The 23,200-nt window shown below is 41.8% G+C and overlaps 3 protein-coding genes across 3 annotated transcripts in view; 1 reads left to right on the top strand and 2 right to left on the bottom strand.

The window, feature by feature from the left end:
• FKBP9 (FKBP prolyl isomerase 9) overlaps positions 1 to 3,708 on the bottom strand; it is a 32,159-nt gene extending 28,451 nt beyond the window's left edge. Inside the window, exon 1 of the mRNA XM_061359391.1 lies at positions 3,574 to 3,708. The gene's annotated coding sequence lies outside the window, so the exon portion shown is untranslated. The remainder of the gene's footprint in view (positions 1 to 3,573) is intronic.
• A 1,354-nt stretch (positions 3,709 to 5,062) lies between these two features.
• Positions 5,063 to 11,657, top strand: RP9 (RP9 pre-mRNA splicing factor). Its single transcript, XM_061359406.1, has 6 exons — positions 5,063 to 5,380; positions 6,574 to 6,604; positions 7,364 to 7,493; positions 8,338 to 8,429; positions 9,862 to 9,923; positions 10,631 to 11,657. The coding sequence occupies exons 1-6, from the start codon at positions 5,178 to 5,180 to the stop codon at positions 10,842 to 10,844; spliced, it is 732 nt and encodes a 243-aa protein (XP_061215390.1). The 5' UTR covers positions 5,063 to 5,177; the 3' UTR covers positions 10,845 to 11,657.
• A 4,589-nt stretch (positions 11,658 to 16,246) lies between these two features.
• LOC133215397 (uncharacterized) lies at positions 16,247 to 22,457 on the bottom strand. The gene is made up of 4 exons (XM_061359415.1): positions 22,283 to 22,457; positions 19,619 to 21,562; positions 18,536 to 18,661; positions 16,247 to 16,449 (listed from the first exon to the last, which is right to left on the bottom strand). The coding sequence occupies exons 1-4, from the start codon at positions 22,428 to 22,430 to the stop codon at positions 16,247 to 16,249; spliced, it is 2,421 nt and encodes an 806-aa protein (XP_061215399.1). The 5' UTR covers positions 22,431 to 22,457.
• Positions 22,458 to 23,200: the final 743 nt, after the last annotated feature.

Genomic DNA, 23,200 nt, shown 5'->3' with positions numbered 1-23,200 from the left:
CAGTACTTAAAATGAGATGTAGCCTTACAAAGGAGCTTCAGACTACAGCTGCACTTCAAATAACCTTTCTCAACTGCTGTCCAACCCTAATTTCCAAAGACATTTCCTTGCTTAGCTGTAGAGTTTTCCTGCAGGTGGACATTTTTTAATACCTTAGGTAGTACCCCAGTCTTTACAGAAACAAGCAACTCAATGCTTAGCTCACTCCTATGCTTGGCTGGGATCCAAAATCTTGATGTTCTTCCTCCCAGTTTCCCTAAAAGGCTTGCTCCTGTAGACATTTACAGTCTTGAACAGCTGTGGCTGTTGTGTTCTTTCAGACATTTGCTCCCTCATTCCCTTTACACAATGATGTGTGGCAGTAAACACCACAGTGAAGGTTCAGGTGTGTAGGAACAGTTTTCACTTTTCACACAAAATCAATGACCTAAGCAGGAGCCGGAGCCCAGTTTATAATTAACTCTCAAGTTTTAAAATGAGATTAATCTAAGAAGGCAGAAATAGGAACATGATACTGTCAGTTGGTGCAATGGTGCTAATCAAGGGAGAACTGGGTTCTGGCCCCTGCTTAAAACATTAATGTTGTAACTTACAGAAAGAAGTACAGTTTTCAGTGTTGGGATGGGCACCCTTCTTAGTGTACTCACAGCCAAGTTCAAACACACTTGTCCTTTCGACCCCATGAATCTCAAATGCTTTTCTCTGCTGCTCCCAAAGAGTGGAACATGAATGGCTGGTGGCTCCCACTAATGTAGCCCTTAACATGATGGTTGGGGTATTTTTTCCTAGTGCCACCATCACTGAATACCAAGACCAAGGAGGGAACCGAATCCAAGTCTCTCATTTCCTAATTGTTAAGCTAGCATACAAAAGAAATTGCAGCACTTCCACTTAACTAAACTTTAGATTTCTCTGTAAGAAAGCATGTCAGTACCTCTCTTCACAACCAAGGATCCCAAGTGGCTCAAAGTGCTACTGCTGTTCCAAAGTAGCCTGTGCTGAGCTCAGAAATGGTCCAGAAATTAGAGTCATGGATGTCTCCTACCAGCTAGCTTCAGGCAGTGGTAGGCTGGCCACGCTGGATTTAGACTGTGCTCTGCTCAGCCTGCTGCTGCTTCTGGATCCCATTAGGAGGTACTTAGCTTCCCATGGAGCCTAACATGGGTTCTGGATTCCTCTCCTGTGCGTAATATCTGACACATAATCAGAAACAGACCCTGGCTCAAAGCTCTAGCCAGCCAAAAATGGAGAGAAACAGATTGGCTGATGTTCTGCCAGGGCCACACTCTCACAGGAATACTGATGCCCATGGGATGACACAGATGTAAATTAATGTGGCTCCAGCATTAGAACTTGTAGCTGAAACATTCAGTTGTTTATAACAAAGTTGTAGTGGATATTATGAAACATATGGGCCTTTCAGATACTTTGTGTTGTGACAGCAGTTAATGCTTCTGCTTAGATGCTTTGATAAAGCTGGAATTACAGCACTGTAACAGCCAGCTGTTATGGTAAGACAACATTTCCCCCAAAATGAACTTCTTGAAATGCCTGAAGCACTATATGCAAATAAAGGGAAAAACCAATATAACTTCAAATAAATATCCTGCTAAGTACAAGGAACCGGCTCCTCAGCTAATATAAACCCTTTAAACAGAGCAAATTTAAGCAATAGATAAGCAACAGATACTGAGAATCTTTGTTCCGGAATAACTAGAACTGAAAATAACAGCTACTTTTTTTCTACTCCCTCCTTCTTCCCAATTCATTTTGTTTTGATCTTCCCTAAGGACTGACACAAAACCAATTGTGTCCTTGGGTAAGTGTGCAACAGATATGGGAAAGCAGGGCTTTTCTCAGCAAAGATCAAAAGAGACACTTTGGGGTTACCTGTAGCTTTAGATAATCTCCCTCTATTAAAAATGGAGAGTAGGAAAAGCCTGACCTCACAGCTACGTACTTCTGAGGAGGGTAATAGAGTGATAAGACAGACGAGGAAACACATTAGTGAATTATTTGTATCCAGCCAAAGAAAGAACACATGTAAACCACTGTGGCTGAGCAGATTTATTTACCTATTTAATTTTACCTTCTGTGTGCCACATTAAATTGCCACCACAAAGAGTATTACACAGATGCCCTGATATGCTCACAAATTAAGGCCTGGATATACAAGACACCAGGATGCAAAGAACACAGCCAAGCTCTCATTGACTTAAGGGTAAGAAGAGGATAATATACCATGGTCTGTCCTTCTGCCTCCAGTTGCAACCCCACACTTCTGTTGAGACTGCATTTAGCTCCTGAATTTGTGTCAATTATTTTCTCAAGGCTGAAAACATTGAATCTGAGGTTAAACCAGGCCCTTACCTGCTCCAAACTGGCAGAAGTCTTCTCAATCCAGCCAAACTAGGACATTATGGGTGTACAAAAGCAAGACTGGTAGGGTTTCTAGAGAACTCCTGTCTCTTTTGCTATTGCACACATCCCTCCCACAAAATATTGTTCATAAACAAGAAAATCACCACCTGAAAATTCATCAGGTTTTCTGTCATTGTCCAGAAACACTCTGGAGAGCCATTTCAAAGTCTGACTACTCTGCTGGTTTGAAAACATGAAGTAAAAAGGCACTTGAAAATAGCAAAATAACACTGGAATGAAAAGAGGGACAAAAACCTCCATTTTATCACTTGAGTTTGCTTCCAAAATAAAGTCTCTATTTAGTGGGCATCAGCCCAGCTGATACGTAATTTTTAGTAACTATTGCCATTTCTCTAAATAGAGTGAAAATTGACACTGTCTCCTCTAAGTCCTTTCAGACATCCTAAACTGAACTGTGACACTAAAAACATTTCTCTTGCCTCACTCATTGCTTGAAGATACATGACCATGTAAAGGACTGATGCCATTTGACATATTCCCACACACCGGCGGTGTCACAGCAACAAATCTCCTGGCCTCCAGCAAACATGAAATCATCAGCTTACTGTGCACCATAGCGGATTACCTCAAATCACATCACCTTGCATTCGCCTCATACTCTGTGTAGACACAGTGGTATTTAACTCAAATTAGCAAACTGCTTTTGCCTCTCAGCCTTTAGAAAAGAGGTCTTCGTTGAGTTTTGCACCTTGGGTCAACTGCTGCATCCTGCCATGTCAAGAGATGGCAGCAGCTCAGTCTCTTCTTCTCAGATTAGTTTCAAAGAAAGGCTATTAATAAAACTGCTGAAGGGCCCACTGCAAAGCAAAACACATGAGCTAACTACAGACCCATGGGATGAATCACAAAATCAAACAACCACAGACTGGTTTGTGTTGGAAGGGACCTTAAAGCTCATCCAGTTCCAATCCCCTGCCATGGGCAGGGACACCTTCCACTAGAGCAGCTTGCTCCAAGCCCCTGTGTCCAATCTGGCCTTGAACACTGCCAGGGATGGGGCAGCCACAGCTTCTCTGGGCACCCTGTCCCAGCACCTCAGCACCCTCACAGGGAAGAGCTTCTACCTAAGAGCTCATCTCAATCTCCCCTCTGTCAGGTTAAATGAATGAAAATGGTTTTCTCAGAACTTACACGACATCTCATGACATCTTCACCAGATGGATATGCTGGGATTAGTTTATGAAGAGCAGAAGTTGGTTTTCTTTTGAGAAGTGCATCTCCAAGATTATGTCACTCTGCTGCTGAGTGTTGTTCCGTGCATGAATGGCTGCTGCCTTTTTTCCAGGGATGAAAGCCTACAAAATTTGGAGCATTAAATAAAAATCATCAATATTATATATTGGTGGCATGGTATGCAATGAAGAGCTAGACTATTTTGTTTAAACCTTAAAATAAGCACCAAATCCTTGCAAAAGATTGTGACAGATATAACTGGACAAAAATAGTTTCCTGGGATGTGAAGTTACAATGGCAGCCACTTAGCTGAAAGCAAGTGAGAAACACTTTCATCCGAAGTAAGTGAGGTTTTAGCAAGTAGAAGCTAAAACAACATTAAAGTAATGCTTGTTTAATAATATTACATGGTTAAATAAACCGTAAGACTGCTATTTTCTTTGTAAAAGATGGGCTTTCTCAGGACTCTCTCTTACTCCAGAAGCAGAGGGTGCTGCGATATCAGTTACCAAGAAACAGCACCCTTTGCCACTTCTGAAGCAGCAAGGAGATCACAGTCAAAATCACCTTCAATTCCTCCACTTCTGAGATCCATTTTGTATGTTTCACTCAGCTCTCAAGCAATCTCATGTGGCCTTGAACTTCAGTGTGAGGCTGAAGCAGCAATTCAAACTTCACCTTCCCAACACCACCTTGCCTCCATTCCTCATCCTGCAGCCCAACCAGCATGGCTGAGGCAGGAAACTGCAAAACTTGGGTATAGATCGGGCTGTTTAGGAGTGCTTTTGGGCTGAAGAGGGAATTGCCCTTTGCTTGTCAGGCAGCTCCAGCACAGCCTTGGCCAGAGCTCGCTGGACCTACGGCTAGGTTCTTGTCCCACAGCCAGCCCACACCTCCACGGGCAGCAACCCACCCACTAAAAGTGGTAAGAAAGACAACAAACCTGCCTCCATGTGTTCTGGGTGCTGCAGGCATGTCCCTGACCTTCTCCTCCCTCCACTCACGCCTATTTTGGCCTCTGGTGGCCTGTGACCACCACTATGGACGCCCTTCTTGCACACCCAGCTGCTCTCCTCATGCCCAGACACCCACCAGCTGCATTCCCACAGCCCCGAGGCCTCGGTGAGGGACACGGCACCCTCAGCCTCTGCCTCTCCACTTGCCCTGGTCTCTGCTCCCCGACCTCTGGGCTACCCGCCTCAACCCCAGTGTGTGAATGGTTGTGGCACTGAGGTGGGGTTTATGTTATTATCACCTATTTATTTTTAAATATCGGTGTTTTGAAAGCCCTACACTCCACATGTTAGTTCTAATGGCCGGGAAAGGTGCCGGCGAGGAGCCCCGCTCCTGCTGCCGCCTCACGGTGAGCTAAACATGGCTTCCCTTCCCGCCCAGCGCCGTGCACGCCTGGAGGCCCGAAGGCAGCCGTGGCACCGGAGGCAGTCAGCGCTTGGGCGGTCGCGCCCCGCCCGTGAGGGGAAGTGAAACCTAAATGCGCAGCGGGGAGGGGCGGGCTCGTCGCCGCGGCCTCGGCGGCTGCCGGGGCTCTGAGCACTGCTGCCATGTCCCACACGGCGCCACAGGGCCCGGAGGAGGAGCGGCAAGGGAGGGCGCAGCGGCAGGAAGCGGCGAGGAGCAGTCGGGCGCGGCTCAAGAGCCGATCGCAGCCCCCGGCGCTCAGCGGGAAGAGCCAGGAGCGGCAGGAGAGGAAACGGAAGAGGCTGGAGGCGCAGGAGCTCCAGAAGATCCAGCACCTCGAGTCCTTGTAAGGAGCGGCGGAGGGAGGCTCCCCGCCCCTTTGCGGCTCGTTCCCAGTGCACGGCTTGGGGGGGGGGGGGGGGGGGGGGTTTGGGTTTTACTTGCCGCTCGGCCCCGTGGGAGTCAGGGGCTGGTTCCTTTCCCTCAGCGGCTGCTCCAGCCCCGTAACTGTATAAAACAGTGGCTCCTTTTTGTCCATAAGCAGACCGTGCCTCTGGGAGCGGGGCCGCTTGCAGTGCTGCTCGGTGCCTCTATAACCACTTCTTCTGGAGGGAAAATGAGTTTCTTCCACGTTCCTGGGAGTCTTGGAGTTGCAGCATAGAAGCAGAGGTTGTGCAGCCGCTTTCCACTAGAGTGGGTTAAAAAAGAAATTAAGATACAAAGGTTTGAGATCTGTCGAATGACTCCCATCAGTAATCCGCAGTGCTGTGAAGAGTTTATGGAATTTCTTTGAAAGGGGCTTAATGGAATAAGAAGATCAGGAGGTTCACAAGAATATGATTTTTTTCCCCTTTCCAAATGGCAGTAAAAATCTGTAGTGAAATGCACTAAGCAGGACTAAAAAATTAGACCATTTCATAGTGCCTTGGCGTTTAACTCCCAACACAGGCACTTTCTCAGGTGCTGTGCTCTTAAGTAGGGCCTGCTTGCTGTTTGGATTTAAATACGTTTTGTATCTGCTGTTAACTCTAAAAGAAATGCTGCAGGAAAGATGACACTTGGGTCAGTATGGTTCTGTCTTTAGATTTAATACAGAGAGATTAAATCAGTATGTGTTAGGTTTGGCTGGCAGGGTTGGATGTAAGGAACAGTCTGATGGGATGTTTTCAGCTGGTTGTGTCTGTGATTCAGCAGTGCTGGAGTGGATCAGTGAGATGGGGGGGGTGCTACAGAAAAAGAGGGAGTTGTGCATTTATGATAGCTGAAGGTGAACTGGATGTACCACACATCCCTGTAAAGCAGTGCAATGAAAGCAGTTCTCCCACATGAGAATGAACCTGGAAGGATGTTTGCGAGGTGTGTGGCAATCTGAGAAACACTGTCTCAGTCTGCCTGCATCTTGGTACCTGTTGACAGAGTGAAATCCAAGGGAAAATGTGAGGTGAAAGGAAAGTTTTAGCTCTATACCATCAAAGTACTGTATGTTCTCAACGTGTTTGTGCTAAGCTGCAGAGTAACAATGTTCCTATTGCTTTTCAGCTATGAGAAACCTCCCCCTGGGCTCATTAAGGTTGGTAAATACATTGCAGTAAATGTTTAGCATGACAAGGGATTTTCACAAAACCTGTCTTTTAGGTATTTAAGTGACCTGTATACTAGGTGCTTCCAGGTAAAACTCAGTCTCCTCAGTTACAACCTGAACCGTGATTTAGTGAATCCAGAGTGAAATGCCCAGATAGGATGAGACCAGTTCTTTCATCACCTCTTAGCGCACACACTTCCTGCAGTATTTAATAGGCTAAAGGGGAGTCATTTATGGCAAAACAGACTTTCAGTTTGAGTGACATCTTGCCAGGATGCTTTGGGGTTATTAATGCTCAAATATTTGTGTAAAAATACTTTTCCTTTCACAGTTATAACTTCTTTTGCCAAATTTGTATACCTAAGCCATCATTTAGTGCTTTTAACCTAAAGAAATAATCTGTGATGTAAAGGCTGTTTTTAATTATTATGTCTTCTTAGAAGAAAGAGGGAAAAGAAGCCTCTGCTTGTCTGTTAAGTTTTCATTTACATTACTTATTTAAATAAATTACTAAAATAGGAAGGAATGGAATTAATATGGCAATAAAGTTCCGACTGGAAAATTCAAGGGTGAGGGACAAAAGCAAATTACTTAATGCTGTTAAAAGCATTTAAAACCCCTTACATGTTACAAGAAAAAGAAATGTTACAGGGAAAATAGCTTCCACAGTAAGTGAAAGCCTGAACATTTGAGGTATTAATTTTTAGCAAGTTAAAAAAGTTATTTTATTCTCCTTTTTTTTCATAGGAGAATGAAACAAAACCAGAGGACTGCATACCTGATGTGCCAGGCAATGAAGGTGCCCGAGAATTCCTGGCACATGCCCCAACAAAAGGGCTTTGGATGCCTTTGGGAAAAGAAGTCAAAGTCATGCAGTGTAAGGCTGAAAATATTCCAGATGTCACTGGACCTTCATGAGCCATCCACTTACACTGGGGGAGGGCAGATGTGCTGGACAGATGACAAGGTCCAAGTAGATTGGCCAGCAGGTCAAGGGAGAAGATTCTCCCCTTCTGTTGTGCTCTGGTGAGACGCCCATGCAGTCCTGATCCAGCTCTGGGGCAACAACACAAGAGGGACATGGAACTGTTGGAGCAAGTCCAGAGGAGGCCATGGAGATGCTGCGAGGGTTGGAGCAGGTCAGCTCTGGAGCCAGGTTGAGAGAGCTGAGCTGGTTCAGTCTGGAGAATAGAAGGCTCCTTAAGGGGAGACCTCAGAGCAGCTCCAGTCCCTAAAGGGGCTGACAAGAAGTGTGGAGAGGGGTTTTTACAAGGGCAAGTAGTGACAGGACAAAAGTGGAGATTGAGATAAGCTCTTAGGCAGAAGTTCTTCCCTTTGAGGGTGCTGAGCCGCTGGTACAGGTTGCCCAGAGGAGCTGTGGCTGCTCCATCCCTGGCAGTGTTCAGGGCCAGGCTGGGCAGGGCTTGGAGCACCCTGCTCTAGTGGAAGGTGTCCCTGCCCATGGCAGAGGGTTGGAACTGGATAAGCTTTAATTTCCCTTCCAACAGAAATCATTCTATGAATCTATGACCTCATGCTGATATAAAAGTATTTTGAAGCACGCAGTAGCCTTGCCTAGCCTTTCATAAAAGCTGTACTTTTATGAACATCATACTGTTTGTTCCAATACATGGAAAATATTTGCATAAATACGGTTTTGGTGGGGGGTTTTCTGATCTGGCTCAGAGATGCAATTCACTGCTGCTCTTTGATTTTTAAAGGTTGGAGGTGTAAGCGTTACGGACACAGAACAGGAGATAAAGAATGCCCGTTCTTCATTAAAGGCAACCAGAAATTGGAACAATTTAGAGTAGTGAGTACAAATGCTGTAGTATTACTGCTTGTACTTGTTAATACTGACAATGCATAATCTTGCAAGTGAAGAGAAGCCTGTTAGATGATGCTATATTAAGGACTTTTCCCCTGTCTCTAGTATAATACAGATGCCGAAAATCTCCTAATAAAGAAAAAGCTACAGATGTGGTTGGATGTTTGACTGCTTTGCAGAAAATCTACTCTTCAAAAGGAAAATTAGTAATTTTTACATTTACATTGAAAACCTTCAAGAAGCTGTTTCAACCATTATACTCAGTGTTTGTGATTAAAATGCCAACGTAACAAAACATGTCTAGTCAAGCTTGAGCTGCCCACATTGCAGCTGCTTCAAGCCTTCTGCTGTCGCTGTGAACAACCACATCATGAAGCCTGTTGTCTAGGTCTGTAATCCAGTTGTCTACAGGTCTGATCTCTTGCTACATGAAGCTGCATCTCAGTTCTGCAGATTCTTTCTGCATGACCTCTTTAACTTTTCCTGTGGCTCTGCATTCTTAACCTGTATTTCAGTTTCTTGTCACCTTGTCTTATGTCCTCATTTCTATCCTTTAAAATATAGTCTGGACTCATTCTCTCCTGATTCTGAGCTCATACTGATTGTATGCTACTGCATAGAGTGGGTTTAGCTCCCTCCCATAACAAGATTGCCTCTATTCTTCACTGTTCCTCAGGTTTTTTTTCTCTGTTGCTTCAAACTCTTGCTGTATGTCCAAGGCCCTTCATGGTGCATTCCCAACATCTTTCATTTGTTACTGACATTTTAATTCCCACCTCTGGTCAACATCAGATCCCTCGTCTCTGTTGAACTTGTTTGCTTAATCTTCCAACAGAAATTATTACCCCATCTTTTTGCTGAATTCTTGCATGGCATGAACTCACCTTAAACATCTGCAGTATTTGCTACCTTCCTTCGCCACAAACTTTGCTGCAGTGCCTGTTCCGCTGCATAAGAACTGAGTTAAGGATCAATAATGGTAGTGCAGAGCAAGCAAGGACAACTCGAACTTCATTATTTGTTTGTCTTATATTCCTTGCTCCTGTAATCATTCTTGTGTGTTTATATACAGAATATGCTATAAGGTTGCATACAGCTCAGTTTGAATTTCTCTATGTTTGTCTAGCTATTCCTGTAGTACATGAAAGGCGTTCTCTTAGCTAACTGCTTGAAGAGGCAGAGAAGCATTATACCTAAGAAGGGTCCCCTTCATTAAAGTAATAAAAACCAAACCAGTTCAGATTAAGTATGGTAAGCCTGAGAGTATACCTGGGAATTAAGAGCTTGCTAACTGTATTTCATCTTTTGATAAAAGCCTCTGGATCTGGGTTGCTTTGGTTTGTTTTTAGGAAATGTAACAGTCAGTAAGAAATACTTTGCTTTACCAACACTGGATTTTCTGTTTTCCACTTTAAAGGCACACGAAGATCCAATGTATAATATAATAAAGGAAAATAAACGGCAAGAAAGAGAAAAGAGGTAAGTGTGGCTCCATAGTAAACTGTATTTTCAATTTGGTTTTCATTTTGGTCACAGTACTAATATAGGGGAAATCTTGATACAAGCTTACCCTTACATTTTGTTTAATGGCAGTTTCTTTATGTCAGTAGACACGAATGCATTTCTGCTTTCTTAAGAATCACACAATAATACTTCCTGCTTTTTTAGTTCTGTCATCTACACTTTTCCCCAAAACAAAGGTTATAGAGTAGTCATTCATTTATGCCATAATAATCAGGTACTTGCATTTAGTTTACTTGTAGGCCTAAAAAAGGCTTCAGTACCATCATCTGTGTGTCATCAGGACAGTGAATGTCATAATATCAGCATTCCAACACGCATTTGCATGTGGATAAGCACAGAACTTCTTAGGATGGTTTGGTGATAGCTGTAGCATTACTATTTTGCACACATAAATATTGGCCAATATCCTGCTCTGCCTTTGACATCCTATGGGATGGGAAGTCCCAGAGAACAGAGCATCTGCTTGTGCTAAAGGGATTGCTTTTATCAGTCTGCAAATACTGTAACAGGAGTGTAATGTGGCAGAAGCAGAAGTGTTCCCCTGCCCTTTGCATGTAGCTCCCATTTCTCAGGCTAGGAAGGAAACAGATGAAAGCTAGAATAAAGTTTTACAGGTAAAAAAAGGAGCTAGAAAGGATTCTTATTCCAGTTTTTAAACTCAGGATAGAGGAGCTGAAGCAGCTCTTGGAGGACTCTACCTCAGAAGATAACAGTGATAAGGATGATGAAGACAGCAGCAGCTCCACTTCCTCCGAAGGCAGAGATAAACATAAGAAAAAAAAGAGAAAGAAGGAAAAGAAAAAGAAAGAAAAGAAGAAGAAGAAAAAGAGAAAGCGTAAGTCATCTAAATCTAATGAGAAGTCAGAATCTGATTAGCAGCAGTCACCTGCTGCATGCTCCTTGACCTCTTCTGGTGGAGTGAAAGGAAAAATCCAAAGGATGTGGAAGAAACCACCAGAAAAGCCTTTATTAAACTGGGAATGTATAGATGATACATATGACATCCTACGCTGGCCCGTCCATTCCTGCCCCTTTGCAGCCAGAAGAGAACTGCATTAAACAACTCTCTATCAACCATATCTTTATTGTAAAACCTGTGCTAAGGGTCATCTGCCTTGGCCAGATTTGGCTCTGCATCGCCACATGTGATGGAAACAGCGACTTCCAAGGTACTGCCAACAAACCTGCAGCAGGAGCTGGCTGTCCGTTGAAGTGTCTTTTCTCTGTAAAGTTATTGTATTACATACAGAGCACTGGGAGTTCAGTTACAGTGCTCATAAGCAGCAGCTTGTACTGTATTATACTGCATACAGCCTATGTGAAGTTCAGTGTATTTGTCCTACTACTGGCAGCTGGGAAGTAAAGAGCACTGCTGAAGGAAAGGAAGGTTAATCAAGGGGATCTACTTAAAATTGCTGGGTTAATAAAACTTGAGTGTTTTATTGTGTGTAATAAAATTTCAACATCATCACCGTTAATACACATAGTTCTACAACACCTCAAACATTTCTCCAACCTATAGGATTGGAAGCTGAGTGTAAAGATGGAGTAGGTGTAGTTATTTAAAAAGGGGTTTTCATGTTCAAGATGAAAAGGATTCATTTCTGTATATACTTTAGTATCAGTTGTTTTGGTACATCTGAGGTTTTTTTACTCGGGGAAATAAATTCCACCTTATTTTTTTGTTTACAATTACTTTGTGAATCATCCCACAAGAACGTAAGTGCGTAAGGCTTTCAAAATGGTTTCCAATATAGACATGGAAATCACAGAACAGCAGTAAAGAACACAGAAGCAGGAAGAAGGAAAAGTTCTGCCTACTCAGTTGACCTTGTGGACTGGCCATGCTTTTATTCTAACTAATCTTGAAGGCTCACTTAGCTAGAGTAAGCTGAACTGCATGAGAGTAAACAGCTCTTTTCTGAAACATCAAGATGCAGTGGTACAAAGCTGTGATTTCAGGACCAAGATGAGATACATAGTGGTAGTCTGCAAAAGGAGAAGGAGAAACATTTGCCTTGACAGGAGTAGGAAGGGCTTACATGGAATTCAGTTTCTGTGCTTATGTTTACATTGAAAGAAAAAGGCCTGATAAAGCTCTGACACTAGTAAGGTGAACATTAACACTGACATTAGGAACCACAGACTAAATCTTATGGAAGATGACTGGTTTTTCCTCCTGAGACCTTTGGAAAAGATGACAGGGGAAAGAAAATATACATTAAAATGTGTTTTCTCCCTCCTACATGTCTTAAAGAGTCATTTAGTAAAAATGAATCCCCATTCCTTGCCGGTCATTCACAATATGTTCTGGGGAAAAACAAGGTAGTCAAAAGCTACCTACGCAAGGATTCTTATTCCCAGAGCTTAAATGCAGAGTTGTGTTTTATCCTCCAGTATTATACAGCCTGTCTCCCTGTGATGAGATGCACTGATGACTCCTGATAGTTCCCTGTATCAGCAACATCAGCAGTAAATTCAGAGCTCCTGGCTCTTTCACCAGAAAGAAACTTAACAGCTGAAATGACCATCCTTGTCAGAGTCCAGTATAAATATTGATGTCTTATTTCTATGGCTGTGAAATCACTTGGGGGTTATAAGTCTTGTCTGAGATGGCAGTGAGTCAGGGGAATGTGAAGAATTTTTTTTTTAAGCCATGTATGTGTTTTTTCTCTCAGCATGTGATAAGGGGGGGAGGGGAAGGAGAGGTGCCATTGACTCTGGTCTTCCATAGTTTGATTTTCATGAGGAGACCTGCAATTTTTTTCCAACATAAGGCAGAAGACAGGACATTGTAAAAGCGAAAGCTTTATGCCATCCAGGTGCTACCAAATTGACACTTGGAACATAGAATTAAAACGTGGCAAGCCAGCATAAGACACTGGCTCCACTTCAGTGACTGCAGCACACCCAGTTTGTGACAGAGGTTTTAGTCAGCTACAAATAAGGAGTCAGATTCTGAGCTGCAGACACTCGGTCTGCTCAAACCAATCTCCCAGCCTCAGAAGCCTCTACCACTCGTTACTGGTGTGCCAAGCAGCAAATAGATTCTTCAGCTGCTCTTCAGAGGTGCTGCAGGAAGCATGTGAAAGCTTCAAGGGCAGAGCTGTACTTGCCCCAGTTGCAAGGTCAGTGCTGCCAGCACAGGAAAGTCCAGCCTCACTGAGAAAAGTGTGCCACGTATGAGCACCTGTAAAGTTAAATCTCAAAAATCCCTGTGGCTGATTATCTGCCCAAATAAAAGCAGCCTGGACTTCCAACTCACAGCCTCATAAAACACAGTCTGTACTTCATAACTTGCCTAAAGTGTGGCTATTTTACCCACTGGAATATTAAATATAGCTGTAAACCAGTTGACTTCAGATGCAGTCCACAAATTATGCTGCTGAGTGGAAAAAAAGCCAAGTAGAAGATTTAGTTTTGAGGTCATACAACTAGTACCGTCAGAGTAGAATACACCACATATAAGACAACCCAAGAAGTATTTCTGGAGCACTTACACATTTATGCCTACTACTTAAAGCATTGGTATGGGTACATAGCATGGGTACACTACAAGATTGAGGAATTCATTTAAAATAGCTTTTTTTTTTTTTTCTCCAGACAAGGAGCTGTCTAAACACTCCTACTGCTACTCCCTCACATCTTTCTGGGAGCTGGCGTCACCAGAGCCTAAATTGTTTCTTTTGTCTGGGTAGGAAATACATTGACTCCTGCAAGACCTGTGAAAGGATCAGTAGCATGATCTTGGGAGTACCTGTGAAGTTATTAGCTATTAACAGACTGCCATCTAACTGTGAGGTCATGAATATTCCTTTAACTGTGTCTTGCTGCTTATCTGGTAAGTCTGTCAGCAGAACTGGCTTAGTATTCAATGCCAAGGCTATGCTCAAGTTTAGGGGAAAAGAAGTCAGTCCTTACCTAAGAACAATCTTCACGTTGAAGAGATTCTACCACTGATCCTCCCCATCAGAATAAAGTCTTTCCTCCTCTAAGAGCAGCACATTCCTATATTAGATGTCCAAGAGCAGCAGTCCTATATTTTCCGAACTATTAAAAAGCTCCATGCTGGAAGTCATTCCCTCCTTCATTTTATTCTTTCAGGTTCTGATGTAATACAGGCTTTATGCAGCACAAAAGCCAAATCAAAATCTGTATCGTAAATCAAAAACTTGGATCATAGTGTTAAAGTGGATCCTTTCACTAACAGCTTGGGGTGAAGGCTGTAATTATAAAAGCTTGTTAAAACAAGTAAGCAAGTGCAACCTCAATACTCCCACATAAAAACAGCCACTTCTGAGCTTTCCACCTCATCTAGATCAGTCTATTTCCATTATTCAGAGGATCACTAGTTTTATCATCTTACTTTTATAGATAATTTTCCTGTAGTAGGTTGCCAAGGACAGTATCAGCAGTTATAGATGTCATCAGTAAGAAGTCAAGGGACAGGGTACAGTGCTGTTGTAAAAAACTTCTGGTTCACCAAAGTTCACCTCTCCAGCTCAAGGCCTCCATAGGGGACTAAAAGGTCTCCAAAGGAAAACAAGGGGAGGAGGGGGAAGCATCCCATTACCACAGTGTTTCAGTTTTATTCTTCAGTCATGCGCTTGAAGAGAGTTAAGACCTGAGGAGCTGCCTTGAAACTTCAAGTCAGTACTTAACCTGATCCAGTTTTAGCTATATACTTTTACAACAAAAAAAAAAATCCAACCAAAAACCCAGTTGATGGAAGATAATTTGGTATTGAAAGCCACACCATACAGACAAGCTGACTATGAGATAACATTGACAGGCTTCACAACCCTGCAGAGCTCAACATCAGGACAGCAGTAAAGACTAATAATACTAATACTACTGAGGCACACACCCCCCTGTAACAAGCTGGTTTGTTTCCAGGTAATAGATGGAATACAAGAAGACTCAAAGTGCAATTCTATTAAATTTATTAAATAGTTGGTGTGCTAGCTGTAAAAAGGTGCTTTTAGTGTTAAATACTTAACTCCATTTTAAGTGTCCTCAGTCTTTACAATGCCACTACTTATCTTTTAAGAGTGCACAGCAACTTACAAAATATACAAGAAAATAATAGAGTTTGGGATTTATGCAAAACATAACTTTGTTTCCCATCCTGCCCCAATATTGGCATTTATTGTCTCTTAGAGAGGGACTTTCTTGATCCGTGCCCTGAAGAAAGAAAAGGAAGAGATTAAGCGATGCACTCTCCCTCCAATACATGCCAATTTGCTTCTAAAGACAGACTAGACAGCAGCGGTTGCCTTGTCCTACTGCAGGAGATCACACTGATATAAAACTATGTGCTCAGCTTACCAGTAAGGATAAATTCTGCAGGAATGGTGTTTCAGAATATCCCAAGATAACAGATTGATAAGAGTTCTTCATGAAACTCGTATATTTTCAACGTGCTCCTGCAACTACATTGTTGAATGCACCCAAGAAGCACCAACTGTTTCTGGGGCAAATCTAAAGTATTTTGGAATGATGCACGTTTTCTGGATGCTTTTATTGAAGAGGAACAGCAATTAAGGGTTTAACACTGTTCAAATAATCCAGTTCACTGATGCCAATTTTGAGTAGCAAGATGCTTCAGTCCAACATGGTTTCCAACCTTGCAAACATAAGAAATTGTCATCTCTTTAATGTAAGAGAGACTGTCTTCAACCCCTTATGTTTCCTGACTGAATATTCAGGTTAGCTTTACCATGCCAACTTGCTCATATCCAGAAGGAACTCTGATCAACCTAAATTAGCTTCCTGTACATACCAACCCTTTTCAATCTATAGCCTTCTTAGACTCTCCCACAAGTGCACAAGAGTATATTTGTTACTGAACCTACTCAATGTGGTATTTCCCTCCATCACCTTTCTCAGCTTCCTCCAAAGTAGCACAAAGTTCCTACTTCATAAAGTTCAAGTTCTTAAGAACCATCTATATGCATTTGGGCTGTTTCAAGTAACAGTATTTTTGCTGAGACAGACCAGTAGCTTAAAAAAAAAAAGCATCACTGCAAAGCAACACTGAACCCAACACTTAATAGTTTAGAAAGCAACTAGACTAAAACACTGGAGTTTTGTATGTGGGTTTTTTCCTTCCTTTCCCTTAAATAAGGAGAAGGAATCTAACCTGGTCAAAGCTACAGCAGTCTTCATAGCAAAGTGATTCAGTGTTCAAAGTTGAGCTTGCTTTTCCTCCCCTCAATTTTGCCCACATACAATAGCAATGTATTTACTATTATTTCACAACCTGATATTCTTACAGTTCAAACAAAACCATTAATTATTAGACAGTAATGAAGAAAAATCTCACAGCAGCCATTGTTGTAGCTTGTCACTGTATACCAACCTTTGTGGACACTGCTTTTAGGCATCTCCCATGCTTCTTCCACCTCACATCTTGTGTCTCTGCGTTTTGAAGGTGGCTTGCTTATTCTTTTCTTCTTCAGTTTAGGCAAAGGTGGGTACCCTACATAGCAAAATACAACTGGCATTATTTCTCCAAAGCATAGTCTAAAAGCAAATTTAAGCCTGACTTCCCCTGACTAGTCTGCAGTGCTCCTCTTTCTCCCATCCCACTATGTGCCAATTTTAGTGGCAGACAAAACTGACACTGCTTATGTGAAGCAACAGTCCTCCATGTCTACAATATCGAATCACTAACCATAACTCTGGATGTATTGCATTTTGGGGCATAACTTGGATAGATGCGAGTGTGACAAAAAAAACTCCAATGAAAGTTGGATAATTCTGTTCTAGTTCACTTTTTAAGTGTTCAAGACTACTTGATGGCTGTCTAAGCGACCACACTTGCCACTGTCTCAAAAACACTCAGTTCTTCAGACCTGTTAAGTTATGCACCACAGGTACACAGTTCAAGAAGTCAAATTTAGTATATGATATTACTGCTAAAGCAACATACTTTGTTTAGCCAAACCCCTTTACTTGCAGGGCACTTAAATTTAAGATCAATATGAAGAAACCAGTCTTAAGATAAGCAGCATTTTAAAAAGGATGTGATTTTACTAGCACTTCCAAGGCATTCGTTGGCATGGACAGCATTAAGAAACCTATTCCTTCCTCCTAGCATTGAACATGCTAGCTTCTCCAAATTATAAGAGGAAAAAGCAGTGAGTAACAAACATCCTTAGCATGCCATACCATCTATAACTTGGAAGAGACAGAAGAGACATGCTGAGAAGTTAAACAAAATTTTAGAACTATTTTATGATTTTTATGAACTGTAGTAAGGAGCCAAGAACAGTATTGATAAAGGAAGAGGTTTTCAACTTTTACAGAGCAGGCTAGCATAAACAACCCACAGCAATTTCAAATCTGGTAACAGATAGGACAAAGTATCCAACTCCGGAGGCAAATCTCAAATCCCAACATGCTCAAGCACCAAAGCAATGTGGAGAGAGAACCAAGGAACACACTCTGAAGAACAATTTACTAAGCTGTTGATATGGGGAACATGATAGATGTTATCACTTAAGAGAAGCCTATCCTGAAAATAGCATCACACTGTTACCTGCTAGGCTGATCCTGTGATACTTTGAAAGCACATAAGCCAGGACAGTAGTAATACTCAGATTACAGCAAATTCTACACTTGTTCCAAAGCACTTACCACGAAAAACACCCTTGAAGAGCATTTAGAAACAAAGTTGCACTCTAAGTAAACCTTAACTGTAAAGGCAAAACTTTCTTCTTCAGAGGAAAAAGATATAGAAACTAGCTAACCTTAGTTTTGTTAAAGTAACCCATTAACTGTAGTGATAGGACAAGGGGTAATGGGTTAAAACTTAAACAAGAGAAGTTTAGATTGGATATAAGGAAGAAGTTCTTTACTATAAGGGTGGTAAGGCACTGGAATGGGCTGCCCAGGGAAGTTGTGAATGCTCCATCCCTGGTGGTGTTCAAGGCCAGGCTGGACAGAGCCTTGGGTGACATGGTTTAGTGGGAGGTGTCCCTGCCCATGGCAGTGGGGTTGGAACTGGATGATCCTAAGGCCCTTTCCAACCCTAACTATTCTATGATTCTATGATTTGTTCACCTTTCCCGTAGCCACATCAAGATGATTTGCACGCAGACATCCTTTAGCAGTAGCAAGGTAACTGTGGTCCATGCTAGTTTCTAAGCACTGGCCTACGTAGCTATCACAAGATTCCTATGTTCTACTCGTCAAGATCAGGAACTATCATTGCACATGCACTTAAGCATTATCCAGATGAAAAATCAATACTATAGTTTATGGAAGTAGCAGGTCGGCACAAATAAAGGCTTTGCTTGGCCACAAAGCATTTGATGCTTTGATTTCCCCTGGTACCTTTAAAACAAGATGAGTAGCTAGAACACATCCTTACTCACACATTTCAGTTTGAGAAGGATATAAATATACCCCAAGATGCACTGACAGGTATTTCATCAAAATCAAAGTGATGAGCATTAGTTTTATCCTCAAAACTTGTTCAAATACCATAAGCTTTCTGTTTTGTATCAGATCCTTTTGAATGTTCCTTAATCACAGAAACATACTGAGCAAGTAAGTTGTACCTTGTTCTTTGCTCCTGGCTGTGGGTAAGAGACTACCAGGTATTTGGCTGGTAAGTTTGGGTTTAGCACCACTTCTAATCCAGTACTCTTCAGGTGGTATCCCCATGTTCTCCCTGAACAGCCTTCCTAATTAAGGAAAGAATTAAGTTAGTATTTAGTTTTACTAATGTTATTATACTGTTCAAGCCAAAAGTCAGAATGCAAAGCTAGCTACTGAATCTAATAATAAGTGGCTATTGGAAAAACCTCATGGCTTTCTAGAGACCACACTTGACATGTTACAAACTGTTTTAAGTTACAGATTTTGTACAAAGAAGATGAACTTTAAGAACACCAAGACTGTCATTAAAAGTAGATCACCCTGTTTTGGATACCTGTCACAATACAAGGCTGGACTAAAGAAGAGCCACTCACTGAATTTCCTGCATCACTCAGGGCTCATAACTGGTTATAACTTCACTCATTTTCAGTTCAGATGAATCTAGTCTCTTTGACTAATAACATGCTTTTTTCCAGGTCAAACTTACAGTTTCACACTGATTTGATTAAAATAAGGCAAAGCCTTTGTTGCCAACAGCAAGAGAGCAGCAGCTACAGTGAACTAACAATGGTTTGACTCCTTTTCTGCAGAGAAGTTACACAGGGCATGGCCACCAGATTATAATGAATTTAATCCTGTTTCATCCACTTAACTTGTGCATGTGATGAGAACTCGGAATGTTCGTATACATTTAAATGCCAGGTTTCCAAGATACTATTAAACAATGGTAAATGTGTAGTTCAAATAACCAAAAGCTTTTCAAATCAATAAATTGCCACTAATGTCAGAAAGTGAAGTAGATCAAATCTAACTCAAAGGAGAGTTTTTGCAAATTCCTCTGCTGGTTGTGAAGATGCAGAATCCTCCTGCAATTGGCAAAAGATAGTAGCAAACCCCTTCTCCTCAAGAAAATCCAACCTAATTCTGCAGTATTTACAGCTCTGCTCCAATCTTCCCCACTGGCTCCAACTACAGTTTGCAACTGCACTTAGGTGGGTTGCGTGTTCTATTCAGCAGCACTTTGTCCTCAGCCATTTTCTTACCTCCCAAGAATTTCCGTAGTGCTCGCTGGTGTTCAAGTCCTCCTCTTCTTGCTGTAGGCATCTTTCTTCCATAATACCCATAGTCACTGCATGCACCATCTTGTTCTCTCTCCTTTGGCTTGTAAACTACACCAGTGTTGTCACCAAGCCCATTCCTAGTTTTTACCATCTCTTGAGCAGGCCAGCTGATTAAGTGAGCTGGTATAGCATGTCTAGGTGGTTTCCAAAGCACCCTCTGGCCAACTTGGTAGAAGCTTCCTGTACTAGGCATCAAGATTTCATATGGAGTAGCTTCCTGATTAAAATATTCCACTTCATCCATGTCATAGTCATCATACTCATCCTCCTCTTCCTCTCCCTCTTCATCATCTTCTTCTCCCCTCACAGAGTATTCTTCAGAGTCCTCAACTTCTGACAAACTCTTAGCTGCTTTTGTCCTGAGAGAATTGAGTTTCATCCGACTAGAAGATCTAGGAAGGTTTCCCAACTTTCTGCCTTTACTGGAAGCCTCTTTAATCTTCATGGTTGAAGAGCTTTTGACATCTTGGTCATGCAAGCTATTAATCTGCTCCCTTCCTACCACTTCATCTTCATTAAGGGACCCGGCACTTTTAATTTTCTCTTTCTCCAAGCCCTCTGTACTCTTCTGGAAAGCATACATGCTTTTGTGAAGCACATAGTCGGGGACAAAATAAGACACTGGGGCATTGTCAATTGATGAGCCTTCCTCTCTAGAGGACACGTCATCAGAAGAAAGACTGAGTACACTTTGACGCTTCCTTTGTGGCAGACAAATATCATAGGTGTAGTTGGTGTCCATAGCGTCCACACAAGCCAGCCAGCTGCTAGAAGGAACGTACTTCTCCATGGATTCGTCACACCAAACACTCCTATCAGTTTGACTTTCACTGGTCACATTGTGGCTTCGGTTCAGCTTTTTCTGCTGGAAACTCAAGTCACTCATAACCTCCATGCTAGATGGAAGCAGTCCTGCTTGTTGAATAAAGCTGGGCTCTTCTTGAGAAGTTTTTGAGCCAGTAGGTTTTTTAGAGCTCAGTTTCTTAGCTACTACCACATCCTGTCTTACCACTGGTTGATCTATGCTAACAGACCTTGACAGCTCTGTGACTTGCACTGCCATGGGTTCACCTGGGGGGGATTTTGCCCCTTGACTTGCATTCACTTGCTTTTCTGCATCCAGCTTCTCCTCATTATTTTGGACCTCTTTTTCTTGCACAGTTTCAACACCCTGTTTAGAGGGGAGAACAGATTTTTTCTCATCTAAGGAAGCTCCTGTTACCATTTTCTCCCCTTCAGGAGTGCTATACATCATTCCTTCACATGAGCTAACAGAAAATAAGTCACGCTGCACTATATTCTCTGGGACTGCTTTACCACTTGCCACATCATACAAAGGGATAGTTTCTTTAAAGGACTTCCACAGTTGAATAGCTGGAGAGCCATTTCCATATTCTATCCTCACTTCTTCCTTCTCAAAGGCATAGCTTCCAGTAGGAAGACTTCTATACTGTGTAGAGCTGGAAGGGCTCTTGTTATGAAACTCCCTGTCTACCACAATGGAAGATCCAGATGAATCTTGTTTCTCTGAAGTACTTTCAGTCTCTGTACCTATGCCAGAAGAAACACAGGCAGCATTTCCTGCATCACAACCTTTCGTTTCCATACGGATATCCTGATGCTTCTTTTGCTTGTTTTCAGGCTGTCTAGGATCAGTCTGTGTTTCTTTTGTTTCCATCTTTTTCCCAGGGGTACTATAGTGTCTAAATCTTGTTGCATGATAAAACATAGGGGAAGGTTGGGGAGCATTAAAATAAGGCCTTCTGTTAACTCTTGCATGTACTGGTTGCTGTGGAACAAGAAATCCAGGGTACTCATGGAGTGCAACAGAATAAAATGGAAAATAGGGATGTCCACTTCGGAAGCCTAAACATTGGGAATGAAAAAAGGCAGACAAATATACCTTCTTGAAATAAGTCATTCCAATTAATAGTTTCTTGCATACACAGGAACATCTACAAGATCAGAACATAAGTAAGAAAGACACTCCCCCACCAACACTTGGAAGCAAATCTGGTGAAAAAAAGCAGAGAGGGCTCCTTGTTATGGAACAGCTTATCTGGAGAGCTACATTTGAAATAAAACTTGGAATGTACACCAGTTAGCTTTCCATACCTCTTTGCTACTTTATGGACTATGTTATAGCATTGCCTTTGAAAAATACAGCTCTAGATAAATGGTAACATGCACACGTTTACAAGATGTATTTAACAATATTGTTTCTATGTGGATCTTTAAGTTTGTATTTATCCATATGTACAATATGTATACATAACTCAAATATGTACACACACATTAATTGCTAGGCATATTCTAGACCTCTGTATCTGTGGGAAAACCATTACTTAATATTCTGCTTAGCTTCCATTCTCCACAAGCAGATGCTTTCCAGCACACAAGCTACACATTTAACTAACGCTCCATAAATCAGATTTTTGGTAACTAAAACATTGCAATACTACTACCATAAATTCCCAAGAAGCTTCTTAACACAAATACACATTTGTTTCCTCCACTTAATAAGTGGAGGAAACAATTATTAACTTCTTAAGCAAAGCTACCACAGACAGCTCTCATTTACTTTACCTGGAGCAGGTATACAGTATGGACCATATGGATGACTGAGGTACCATGTACTTGGAAAAGGCTGTTGTGCTGCTTGTTGTACATAAAAAAAGGGTCTTGTGTGGTTTGTGGAATACGATCCACTCTCTGAAGCTGAGGCAGTATTCATTTTCTTTTTTTAAACACTGAAAGAGAAAAATAATCAGAATTAACCACTTGAAAGAACTGTGTGACCTCATGTTTTTGATGCAGTGTCAGAATTCAGCAGATATTCCTCTCCCAGCCCAATGAAACTAGAACTTTCCAGGAAAAAGCAATTATCTTCCAAACAAAGTAAATAATTTGCATTACTGTCAAGGTCAAAGATTTTATCTTATCCTCTGTTAAGCAAGCTTTTATAGGCAGCTCTCAGAAGTAGTACTTCAATCCAGTTTTATAACATATTTTAAAGCCACAGGACTAGTAAGTTTAGTGTAGTCTTATATATACATATAAGTAGTGTTCCAGACAAGTAAAAATTAGCTTTGAGCAAAAAACTCAATGGCAACTTCACACACTCAGAAGTTTAGTGCATTATGAAAAAAGCACTTCCTAATGCTAACACATGTGTTGCATTTGAGACCACTATAAGAGCTCTATTAATTCAGGAAATGCACTTCATAAAATACTCAAGAACAAGGTCAGCTAACACAATAACCCAAGTATTTGAGCGGCACTACACTTAAACTAGATAATAGGTAACAAAGAAAATATTTATGCATAAGCTCACATTCAAAGCCATACAAAATTCACAAGAGAGAACTCCCTCCCACACTTACGCATCTCCTCAGTTAACTAATATGCTAAATTCAGTCTATTCCAAACCATGCAAATAATACAATCCTGTCACACATAGCTTACAAGCAGGAAGAGTAATAAAAAAAGATCAGTGAAGAACAC

The sequence above is a fragment of the Neopsephotus bourkii genome, unplaced genomic scaffold (assembly GCF_033783945.1).
Source record: "Neopsephotus bourkii isolate Nb327-2 ecotype Australia unplaced genomic scaffold, CSIRO-AGI_Nbou_v1 NB_973, whole genome shotgun sequence".
NCBI classification, from domain to species: domain Eukaryota; kingdom Metazoa; phylum Chordata; class Aves; order Psittaciformes; family Psittacidae; genus Neopsephotus; species Neopsephotus bourkii.
The sequence above is the reverse complement of the archived record's forward strand: the minus strand, read 5'-3'. Positions and strand labels throughout refer to the sequence as shown.